The following is a 13,169-nucleotide window of genomic DNA, read 5'->3' as shown; positions in this document are numbered from 1 at the left end:
GAGACACTGGGTGGTGGGTGGGTGGTGGTGGTGGGGAGAGAGACACTGGGTGGGTGGTGGTGGTGGTGGGGAGAGAGACACTGGGTGGTGGGTGGGTGGTGGTGGTGGGGTGTGACACTGGGTGGTGGTGGTGGGGAGAGAGAGACACTGGGTGGGTGGTGGTGGTGGTGGGGAGAGAGACACTGGGTGGTGGGTGGGTGGTGGTGGTGTGGAGAGAGACACTGGGTGGTGGGTGGTGGTGGGGAGAGAGACACTGGGTGGGTGGGTGGTGGTGGTGGTGGGGTGAGACACTGGGTGGTGGTGGTGGTGGTGGGGAGAGAGACACTGGGTGGGTGGGTGGTGGTGGTGGTGGGGTGAGACACTGGGTGGTGGTGCTGGTGGTGGGGAGAGAGACACTGGGTGGTGGGTGGGTGGTGCTGGTGGTGGGGAGAGAGAGAGACACTGGGTGGGTGGGTGGTGGTGGTGGTGGTGGGGTGAGACACTGGGTGCTGGGTGGTGGTGGTGGTGGGTGGGTGGTGGTGGTGGGTGGGTGGTGGTGGTGGGTGGGTGCTGGGTGGTGGTGGGGTGAGACACTGGGTGGTGGTGCTGGTGGTGGGGAGAGAGAGACACTGGGTGCTGGGTGGAGGCATCGGCTAACTCACCAACTCCCTCGCCACGTGATTGTCCCCTCCCCACCACCACCCCCCCCCCCCCACCACCCCCCCACCACCACCACCACCACCCCCCCACCACCACCACAGGACATGGCTGTGTCTGCACTGCGACAGACAAACAACCGCGGCCTTGACTCAGCCCTCGCATTCATCGCCAAGATGGGCTACCTGGACGCGCAGGGCGAGCGGATCGTTGCTGCTGTGCAACGTCGCATGAAGACACCACAACAACAACAACAACTACAACAACAACAACAACTACAACAACAACAGCAGCAGCTACAACAACAACAACAGCAGCAGCAGCTACAACAACATCAGCAGCAGCATCAGAGGCCGGCGTCTGACGGTGCCACACCCTCCCCGGCTCCTGTGAACGTCGCCACAGCCTCCTCATCGTCCTCCTGCTGCTGCTCCCCATCGCCCTCCTCGCCCTCCTCCTCGTCGTCCTCATCCTGCTGCTCGCCCGGTGAGTGTGGTGGTGAGTGGTGGTGGTGAGTGTGGTGGTGAGTGGGGTGGTGAGTGGGGTGGTGAGTGTGGTGTGAGTGTGGTGGTGAGTGTGGTGGTGAGTGTGGTGGTGGTGAGTGGGGTGGTGAGTGTGGTGGTGGGGGTGAGTGTGGTGGTGGTGAGTGTGGTGGTGAGTGTGGTGGTGGTGGTGAGTGTGGTGGTGGTGAGTGTGGTGGGGGTGAGTGGTGGTGGTGGTGGTGGTGAGTGTGGTGGTGGTGGTGGTGAGTGTGATGGAGTGAGTGGTGGGGTGAGTGGTGGGGTGAGTGTGGTGGTGGTGAGTGTGGTGGTGGTGAGTGTTGGGGTGAGTGTGTTGGAGTGAGCCACTACGGGTGGCCACGTGGAATGTTCGAATGCTCACTGCGGAGGAGAGGCTGCCACTCCTCTGTCGGGAGCTGGACCGGTACCGCCTGGATCTCTGCGGCATTCAGGAGGTCCGGTGGACCGGCTCTAACTCCTGCCACCATGAGGGGTGGACAGTCCTCTACTCGGGGCAGCAGACTGCCAAACAACAGGGTGTGGGTCTTCTTTTGAACAAAAGAATGAAGGAGGTGTGGGAGCGTGGTGGTGAGGTGTGGGAAGCTGTAAGCCCCAGGCTACTTTGGGCTCGCCTTCCCATCAACCGGAGGTGAGGAATGGTGGTCGTGGTTACTTATGCCCCCACAGAAGATGAACATCCGTGGAGGGATGCAGGCAAAGCCGATGAGTCAGATGCCTTCTATGACCTCCTGTCACAGGTGCTGGCTAAAGTGGCCCCTCGGGATAGAGTCATCATGTTGGGTGACTTCAATGCCCGAGTTGGTCATGATACTGGCACCTGGTCTGGAGTGATTGGAGGGCATGGGCCAGATCAGCTCAATAACAACGGTAGGAGGCTGCTGGATTTTTGTGCAGCCCATGGGCTTGTAATTACCAACACGCTGTTCCGGCATCGGCGCATCCACACAACCTCATGGATGCATGCCGGGTCCAAGCAAGAACATCTGCTGGACTACATAGTGACGGACCAGCGGATGCGAGCCCATGTCCTTGACACCAGGACCTACCGTGGAGCTGATCTGCCCTCTGACCATCGACTAGTCATCTGTAAGATGCGCCTGCCATTCTTCCACTCCGGTGGTGGGTGTACACCCAGGACCCCATTCCGACCTAAAGTGGCCTGGTCTCAGTTATCTGATGAAAGTTGCAAGCGAGAATTTCATCATCGCTTGCGGCTGGGATTGGCATCGTCCCCGACTCCTCCTGATGTCGAGGGTAAATGGGCGAGGTTTAGGACTGTGACTCATGCAGCTGCAATGGCTGCTTTGGGTACGCGGTCCAGACCTCCCCAGAGACCCTGGCTGACAGAGGAGGTGTTCAGGATGGTTGAGAAAAAGCGACAGGCCCACTGCCATCGGCTACAGAATCCCACGTCAGAGAATGAGGAGGCTTACCGCAGCCTTCGCTCGGAGGTTCGGAGAGCCGTGAGGCGCTGTAAGGATGGGTGGTGGTCGCGGGTTGCTGAGGAGATGGAGTCTGCCTCAGTGGCCCGTGATCACAAATCTCTATTTAACTCCATCAAAAAAGTAACCTGCAGCACCACACCTATTACCATCATTAGGGGAAAAACGGTGATCCAATCTCCGACCCCCAGGAACAGGTTTGCAGATTTGCTGAGCATTTCTGTGAGGTCCTGGGGGAGGGAAAATCCCTCAGCCAGGAAAACATCGTGGCACAAAGTGAGGATGACCCTGCTGAGGCTGCGGTGCCTCAAATATTGGAAGAAGTCACCCCCTGTGAGTGGCTGGCTGAGGTGCCATCTGTTGAGGAAGTACTGAAGGCGATCCGGAGTCTGAGACCAGGAAAGGCAGCGGGCAGAGATGATCTCCCAAGCGAAATGCTGAGGGAGGGTGGCGTTTGTGCACAGACTGCCCTATATGACATCATAACAACAGTCTGGACCACTGGACGGGTTCCGCAGGATGGGAAGGATGCCCTGGTGGTCCCCCTTTTTAAGAAGGGGGACCGCACAGACTGTAACAACTACAGGGGCATCTCACTCCTCAGTGTGCCGGGAAAGGTCCTGGCAAGGATTATTCAGCATCGCCTTGCCAGGCACGCTGAGGAGAGGCTTGCAGAGCCCCAATGCGGTTTCAGGATAGGGCGGTCCTGCACAGATGCCATATTTTCTGTCCGTCTGCTACAGCAGAGGTGTAGGGAATTCCAACAAGACCTACATCTCTGCTTTATTGACCTGGTCAAGGCCTATGATACCATCAGTAGGCCTGGGCTCTGGGTCGTTCTTCGTGCTTTTGGAGTACCTGACCCTCTGCTCACGATCATTGAGGACCTTCATGATGGTGAGCGGGCCCGGGTAAAACTACGTGGCCAGGAGTCAGAGCCATTCCCTGTACACCTTGGGGTGCAACAGGGATGTCCTCTGGCTCCCACATTATTTAACATCTATTTTGACCACGTAGTTCGTGAAGCCTTCAATAGCTGTACCGGGGGAATCTCCATATGGTACAGATATAATGGGAGGCTGATCGATGCCCGGGTGTGGTCAAGGGATGGCTCCCTATTGCTCAACCACGTTATGTATGCTGATGATTTGGTAATAGCTGCTCAGTCAGAGGAGGAGTTGGAGACGCTGCTGCTGAGACTGGAGCGTGCCACTAAGAGGTGGGGCCTTACCATCAGCCCCACCAAAACTAAGCACCTGCCTGGGTATTTTGTACCATCGGACACTCCACCCCCACAACTCCCGATCGGTGATGGGGCAGTTGTGGAGCCAGTGGAGAGTTTCCTATACCTGGGCAGTGTGCTTATGACTGGCTCCAGTTTAACAGCAGAGGTCTCACTCCGAATCAGTCGAGTGGCAATATCTTTTCATCGGTTGCGTAACGCTGTGTGGAAGCTACCTGGTCTGTCGCTCCGCACTAAGCTTCAGGTCTTCTCGGCCACGGTCATTCCCTCCCTTCTCTACGCTTGCGAAACGTGGACCCCCCTAATGGAACATCTTCGCCGGTTAGAAACATTTAGGCTGGCCTGCCTACGATCCATCCTGGGTTTAACCAGACTGGATTGTGTGAGGAGCTCACAAATCCTTGAAAGATCTGGGCAAGGTCCCATCGGTGAGCTCCTCCGGCGGGCAAGGCTGCGATGGCTGGGTCATGTAGCCCGCATGCCCAGCCACCGCATGCCGAAACAGCTTTTGTTCGGCCGGATTGAGGGGGCTAAACGGGCGCGGCACGGGCTAGAGAAGAGATGGAGTGATATGGTACAGGAGGACGTGGAGCTGAGTGGACTTGCCGATGACCGGTACCAGTGGTGTCAAGATCGGCCGCTGTGGAGGAGGCTCGTGAAGGATGCTACTGGGCAGTTGGAGGCAGTCGCCCTCCAACAACAACGGAGGGCGGAGGAGCGACGCTCACAACAACGAGCGGAGCGCCGGGTGGCTAAACCACAGCAGGTTGGCACAGTAGGGGGCACAGGTGGTGCATCAGCCAGTCATCTCAGTCATCTCAGTCAGTCGACCCGTGGCACCTGCTGGGTCTGCCCCGTGACCTCCTGCCAGCGGGCGTTCGACACTTCACGTGGCCTCAGGGTGCACATAGCCTGGCACAAGCGTCGTGGTGACGTCACCGCCACTTAGTGGCGAATGGCGGTTGTTGTTGGTGGGGGTGAGTGGTGGTGGTGGTGAGTGGTGGTGGTGGTGAGTGTGGTGGTGGTGAGTGTGGTGGGGGTGGTGGTGAGTGTGGTGGTGGTGGGGGTGAGTGTGAGTGTGGTGGTGGTGAGTGTGGTGGGGGTGAGTGTTGGGGTGAGTGAGTGTGGTGGGGTGAGTGTGTGGAGGGAGTGTGATGGTGGTGAGTGTGGTAGGGTGAGTGGTGGGGTGAGTGAGTGTGGGGTGAGTGAGTGTGGTGGAGTGAGTGTTGGGGTGAGTGAGTGTGGTGGGGTGAGTGTGTTGGGGTGAGTGGTGTGGTGAGTGATTGGTGAGTGTGGTGAGCGAGTGGTGAGTGATTGGTGAGCGGGTGTGGTGAGTGTGGTGAGCGAGCGGTGAGTGATTGGTGAGCGAGTGGTGAGTGTGGTGAGTGAGTGGTGAGTGTGGTGAGTGAGTGGTGAGCGTGGTGAGCGAGTGGTGAGTGTGGTGAGCGAGTGGTGAGTGTGGTGAGCGAGTGGTGAGCGGGTGTGGTGAGTGTGGTGAGCGAGCGAGTGGTGAGCGTGGTGAGCGAGTGGTGAGCGAGCGGTGAGTGAGCGTGGTGAGCGAGTGGTGAGTGATTGGTGAGCGAGTGGTGAGCGAGCGGTGAGTGAGCGTGGTGAGCGAGTGGTGAGTGTGGTGAGCGACTGGTGAGCGAGTGGTGAGCGTGGTGAGCGAGTGGTGAGTGTGGTGAGCGAGTGGTGAGCGTGGTGAGCGAGTGGTGAGTGATTGGTGAGCGAGTGGTGAGTGTGGTGAGTGTGGTGAGCGAGTGGTGAGTGTGGTGAGCGAGCGGTGAGTGAGCGTGGTGAGCGAGTGGTGAGCGACTGGTGAGCGAGTGGTGAGCGACTGGTGAGCGAGTGGTGAGTGATTGGTGAGCGAGTGGTGAGCGAGCGAGTGGTGAGTGAGTGTGGTGAGCGACTGGTGAGCGAGTGGTGAGCGTGGTGAGCGTGGTGAGCGAGTGGTGAGCGTGGTGAGCGTGGTGAGTGTGAGACGTCTCCCCCCGTGTCCTCACCACCCCCTCCAGGCCACCCCTCACACCGCCTCAGTCGTCGCCGCAGCTTGCAGGGTCCAGCAGATGGTGTGACCTACGACCCCATCGGTAAGACACCAACACTAACACACTACCACTACTACATGGTGTGACCTACGACCCCATCGGTAAGACACCAACACTACCACTACTACATGGTGTGACCTACGACCCCATCGGTAAGACACCAACACTAACACTACTACATGGTGTCACCTACGACCCCATCGGTAAGACACCAACACTAACACTACTACATGGTGTCACCTACGACCCCATCGGTAAGACACCAACACTAACACACTACCACTACACACTACCACTACTACATGGTGTCACCTACGACCCCATCGGTAAGACACCAACACTAACACACTACCACTACTACATGGTGTCACCTACGACCCCATCGGTAAGACACCAACACTAACACACTACCACTACTACATGGTGTCACCTACGACCCCATCGGTAAGACACCAACACTAACACCACACATACCACTACATGGTGTCACCTACGACCCCATCGGTATGACACTAACACTAACACTATCACACTAACACTACCACTACCAATATCACACACTACACCTACCACTACTACTACTACATGGTGTCACCTACGACCCCATCGGTAAGACACCAACACTAACACACTACCACTACTACATGGTGTGACCTACGACCCCATCGGTAAGACACCAACACTAACACCACACATACCACTAGCACACTAACACTACCACTACTACACTACCACACTAACACTACTACATGGTGTGACCTACGACCCCATCGGTAAGACACTAACACTAACACTATCACACTAACACTACCACTACCAATATCACACACTACACCTACCACTACTACTACTACATGGTGTCACCTACGACCCCATCGGTAAGACACCAACACTAACACACTACACGTACCACTACACCTACCACTACCACACTACACCTACCACTACTACATGGTGTCACCTACGACCCCATCGGTAAGGCACCAGCACTACCACACCTACTACTACTACATGGTGTCACCTACGACCCCATCGGTAAGACACCAACACTAACACACTACCACTACTACATGGTGTCATCTACGACCCCATCGGTAAGACACCAACACTAACACCACACATACCACTACATGGTGTCACCTACGACCCCATCGGTAAGGCACCAACACTAACACACCTACTACTACTACATGGTGTCACCTACGACCCCATCGGTAAGACACCAACACTAACACACCTACCACTACCACACTAACACTACCACTAGCACACTACCACTACTACATGGTGTCACCTACGACCCCATCGGTAAGACACCAACACTAACACACTACTACATGGTGTCACCTACGACCCCATCGGTAAGACACCAACACTAACACACCTACTACTACTACATGGTGTGACCTACGACCCCATCGGTAAGGCACCAACACCAACACTAACACCACACATACCACTACCACACTACCACTACACCTACCACTAGCACACTACCACTACTACATGGTGTCACCTACGACCCCATCGGTAAGACACCAACACTAACACTACTACTACCACACGTACCACTACCACTACTACACGTACCACTACACGTACACACCTACCACTACCACACTAACACTACTACATGGTGTCACCTACGAGCCCATCGGTAAGGCACTACCACTACCACTCTACACCTACCACTACTACACTACCACTACCACACCTACCACTACCACACTACTACACCTACTACTACTACATGGTGTCACCTACGAGCCCAGCGGTAAGGCACCAACACTAACACTACCACACCTACCACTACCACTACTACACCTACTACTACCACTATCACACCTACCACACTACACCTACCACTACCACACTAACACTACCACTACACGTACCACTACCACACCTACCACTACCACACCTACCACTACCACACTAACACTACCACTACACCTACCACTACCACACCTACCACTACTACATGGTGTCACCTACGAGCCCAGCGGTAAGGCACTACCACACTAACACTACTACACTACCACACTACACCTACCACTACCACTAACACTACCACTACTACATGGTGTCACCTACGACCCCAGCGGTAAGGCACTACCACTACCACTACTACACTAACACTACCACACTAACACTACCACTACACCTACCACTATCACTACCACTACCACACCTACCACTACTACATGGTGTCACCTACGAGCCCAGCGGTAAGGCACTAACACTACCACTACCAATATCACACACTACACCTACCACTAACACTATCACTACTACATGGTGTCACCTACGACCCCAGCGGTAAGGCACTACCACTACCACTACACGTACCACTATCACACCTACCACTATCACACCTACCACGACCACACCTACCACTACCACACTACCACTATCACACCTACCACTACCACACTACACCTACCACTATCACACCTACCACACCTACCACACCTACCACTACTACACTACACGTACCACTACCACACTACCACACTACCACTACTACATGGTGTCACCTACGACCCCAGCGGTAAGGCACTACCACTACCACTAGCACACCTACCACTAGCACTAACACTACTACACCTACCACTACCACACCTACTACTACACCTACCACTACTACACCTACCACTACTACATGGTGTCACCTACGACCCCAGCGGTAAGGGACCACCACTACCACTACCACACTACACGTACCACTACACCTACCACTAACACTACCACTACCACACTACACGTACCACTACCACACCTACCACTACCACTCTACACCTCTACCACTACCACACTACCACTACTACATGGTGTCACCTACGACCCCAGCGGTAAGGCACCACCACTACCACTACACGTACCACTATCACACCTACCACTACCACTAGCACACCTACCACTATCACACCTACCACTACACCTACCACTACTACATGGTGTCACCTACGACCCCAGCGGTAAGGCACCACCACTACCACTACACGTACCACTACACCTACCACTACTACTATCACACTACCACTACTACACTACTACTCTACACCTACCACACTACACCTACCACTACCACTCTACACCTCTACCACTACCACACTACCACTACTACACCTACCACTACCACACCTACCACTACTACACTACCACACTACACCTACCACTACCACTCTACGCTTCTACCACTACCACACTACCACTAGCACACCTACCACTACTACATGGTGTCACCTACGACCCCAGCGGTAAGGCACTACCACTACCACACTACACGTACCACTACACCTACCACTAACACTACCACTACCACACTACACGTACCACTACCACTAGCACACCTACCACTACCACTACCACACCTACCACTAGCACACCTACCACTACTACATGGTGTCACCTACGACCCCAGCGGTAAGGCACCACCACTACCACTACCACACTACACCTACCACTACCACTACACGTACCACTATCACACCTACCACACTACACCTACCACTACCACTCTACACCTCTACCACTACCACACTACCACTACTACATGGTGTCACCTACGACCCCAGCGGTAAGGCACTACCACTACCACTACCACACTACACGTACCACTAGCACACCTACCACTATCACTACTACCACTATCACTAGCACACCTACCACCACCACACTACACGTACAATTACCACGACACCTACCACTACTACATGGTATCACCTACGACCCCAGCGGTAAGGCACTACCACTACCACTACACGTACCACTAGCACACCTATCACTAGCACACTACACGTACCACTACCGCTACCACTACCACACTACCACTACCACACTACACCTACCACTACTACATGGTGTCACCTACAACCCCAGCGGTAAGGCACTACCACACTACACGTACCACTATCACTAACACTACCACTACACGTACCACTATCACTAACACTACTACACCTACCACTACCACACCTACCACTACCACACTACACGTACCACTAGCACACCTACCACTATCACACTACCACTACCACACTACACCTACCACACTACACGTACCACTAGCACACCTACCACTACACCTACCACTATCACACTACTAACACTACCACTATCACACTAACACTACCACTAGCACACCTACCACTACCACACTACACCTACCACTAGCACACCTACCACTACCACTACATGTACCACTACACCTACCACTACCACTACACGTACCACTACACCTACCACTACACGTACCACTAAACCTACCACTACCACACTACACGTACCACTAGCACACCTACCACTACCACACTACACGTACCACCACACCTACCACTACCACTATCACACCTACCACTAACACTACCACACTACACCTACCACTACACCTACCACTAGCACACCTACCACTAGCACACCTACCACTACACCTACCACACTACACGTACCACACCTACCACTACCACACCTACCACTAGCACACCTACCACTATCACACTACTAACACTACCAATACCACTACTACACCTACCACTAGCACACCTACCACTACACCTAGCACACCTACCACTACACCTACCACTACCACACCTACCACTACACCTACCACTACCACACCTACCACTACACCTACCACTACCACACCTACCACTACCACTAGCACACCTACCACTACACCTACCACTACCACACCTACCACTAGCACACTAACACTACCACTACCACACCTACCACTACACCTACCACTACCACACCTACCACTAGCATACCTACCACTATCACTAACACTATCACACCTACCACTATCACTAGCACACTACCACTATCACACCTACCACTATCACACCTACCACTACCACTACCACACTACATGTACCACTATCACACCTACCACTACACCTACCACTACCACATTTACCACTAGCACACCTACCACTAGCACACTAACACTACCACTAGCACACCTACCACTAACACTACCACTAGCACACCTACCACTAACACTACCACTAGCACACCTACCACTACCACACCTACCACTACCACTATCACACCTACCACTAACACTACCACTACCACACCTACCACTACACCTACCACTACCACACCTACCACTACCACTATCACACCTACCACTACCACTATCACACCTACCACTAGCACACCTACCACTACACCTACCACTACCACTATCACACTACCACTACCACTCGCACACCTACCACTACACCTACCACTAGCACACCTACCACTACCACCACCTACCACTAACTCTATCACACTAACACTACCACTATCACACCTACCACTACTACCACTAGCACACCTACCACTATCACACCTACCACTACCACACCTACCACTACCACTATCACACCTACCACTATCACACCTACCACACTACACTACCACTCTACACCTACCACACTACACCTACCACTACCACTCTACACCTCTACCACTACCACACTACTACTACTACACCTACCACTACTACACTACTACTCTACACCTACCACTCTACACCTCTACCACTACCACTATCACACCTACCACTACCACTATCACTTCTACACTACACCTACCACTACCACACCTACCACTACTACACCTACCACTACTACACGTACCACTCTACACCTACCACTACTACACTACTACTCTACCACTACCACGCTACACCTACCACTCTACCACTACCCCTACCACTATCACACTACACGTACCACACCACCACTACACCTACCACTCTACACCTACCACTCTACCACTACACCTACCACTCTACACCTACCACTCTACACCTCTACCACTACCACACTACCACTACCATTCTACACCTACCACTACCACACCTACCACACTACACCTACTACTACCACTACTACACCTACCACTACTACACTACCACTACCACTCTACCACTACCACTCCACCACTCTACACCTACCACTCTACACCTACCACTCTACCACTACCACACTACACCTACCACTACACCTACTACTACCACTTTACCACTACCACACTACCACTACCCCTCTACACCTACCACTACCACACTACCACACTACCACTACCACACTACCACTACCCCTACCACTACCACTCTACACCTACCACTACCACTCTACCACTATCACACCTACCACTACCACTAGCACACCACTACCACTATCACACTACTACCACTATCACTATCACTCCTAGCACACCTACCACACTACCACTCACACCTACCACTACTACACTACTACTTCTACACTACACCTACCACACTACACCTACCACTACCACTCTACACCTCTACCACTACCACTACCACACCTACCACTCTACACCTACCACACTACACCTACCACTCTACACCTCTACCACTACTACTCTACCACTATCACACCTACCACTATCACTATCACACCTACCACTATCACTATCACACCTACCACTACCACTATCACACCTACCACTACCACTATCACACCTACCACTACCACTATCACACCTACCACTCTACTACTCTACCACTACCACACTACCACTATCACACTACACGTACCATTACCACTACCACACCTACCACACCTACCACTACTACACTACTTCTCTACCACTACCACTATCACACCTACCACTACTACACTACCACTCTACACCTACCACTACCACTCTACACCTCTACCACTACCACACTACCACTACCACACTACCACTATCACACCTACCACTACTACACTACTACTCTACACCTACCACTCTACACCTACCACACTACACCTACCACTACCACACTACCACTACCACTATCACACCTACCACTACTACACCTACCACTATCACACCTACCACTACTACACTACTACTCTACACCTACCACACTACACCTACCACTACCACTCTACACCTCTACCACTACCACACTACCACTACCACTCTACACCTACCACTATCACACCTACCACTACTACACTACTACTCTACACCTACCACTCTACACATCTACCACTACCACTATCACTTCTACACTACACCTACCACTACCACTATCACACCTACCACTACTACACTACTACTATCACTACCACACTACACGTACCACTATCACTACCACTACCACACTACACTACACTACTACTCTACACCTACCACACTACACCTACCACTACCACTCTACACCTCTACCACTACCACACTACCACTATCACACCTGCCACACTACCACTATCACACCTACCACTACTACACTACTACTCTACACCTACCACTCTACACATCT

At 53.4% G+C, this 13,169-nt stretch overlaps 1 protein-coding gene across 1 annotated transcript in view; it reads left to right on the top strand.

Annotated features, from left to right (window-relative positions):
* Positions 1-13,169, top strand: part of LOC142922733 (uncharacterized) — a 34,463-nt gene that overhangs the window by 1,875 nt on the left and 19,419 nt on the right. The window contains exons 2-3 of the mRNA XM_076063567.1: positions 741-1,122; positions 5,858-5,932. Of these exons, the coding sequence (XP_075919682.1) occupies positions 741-1,122; positions 5,858-5,932 (457 nt within the window). The remainder of the gene's footprint in view (positions 1-740; positions 1,123-5,857; positions 5,933-13,169) is intronic.

The sequence above is a fragment of the Petromyzon marinus genome, unplaced genomic scaffold (assembly GCF_048934315.1).
Source record: "Petromyzon marinus isolate PM22_M1 ecotype Great Lakes invasive population unplaced genomic scaffold, UKy_Petmar_22M1.pri1.0 PM_Scaffold_150, whole genome shotgun sequence".
Taxonomy (NCBI): domain Eukaryota; kingdom Metazoa; phylum Chordata; class Hyperoartia; order Petromyzontiformes; family Petromyzontidae; genus Petromyzon; species Petromyzon marinus.
This window is presented reverse-complemented; position numbering and strand designations above follow the sequence as displayed.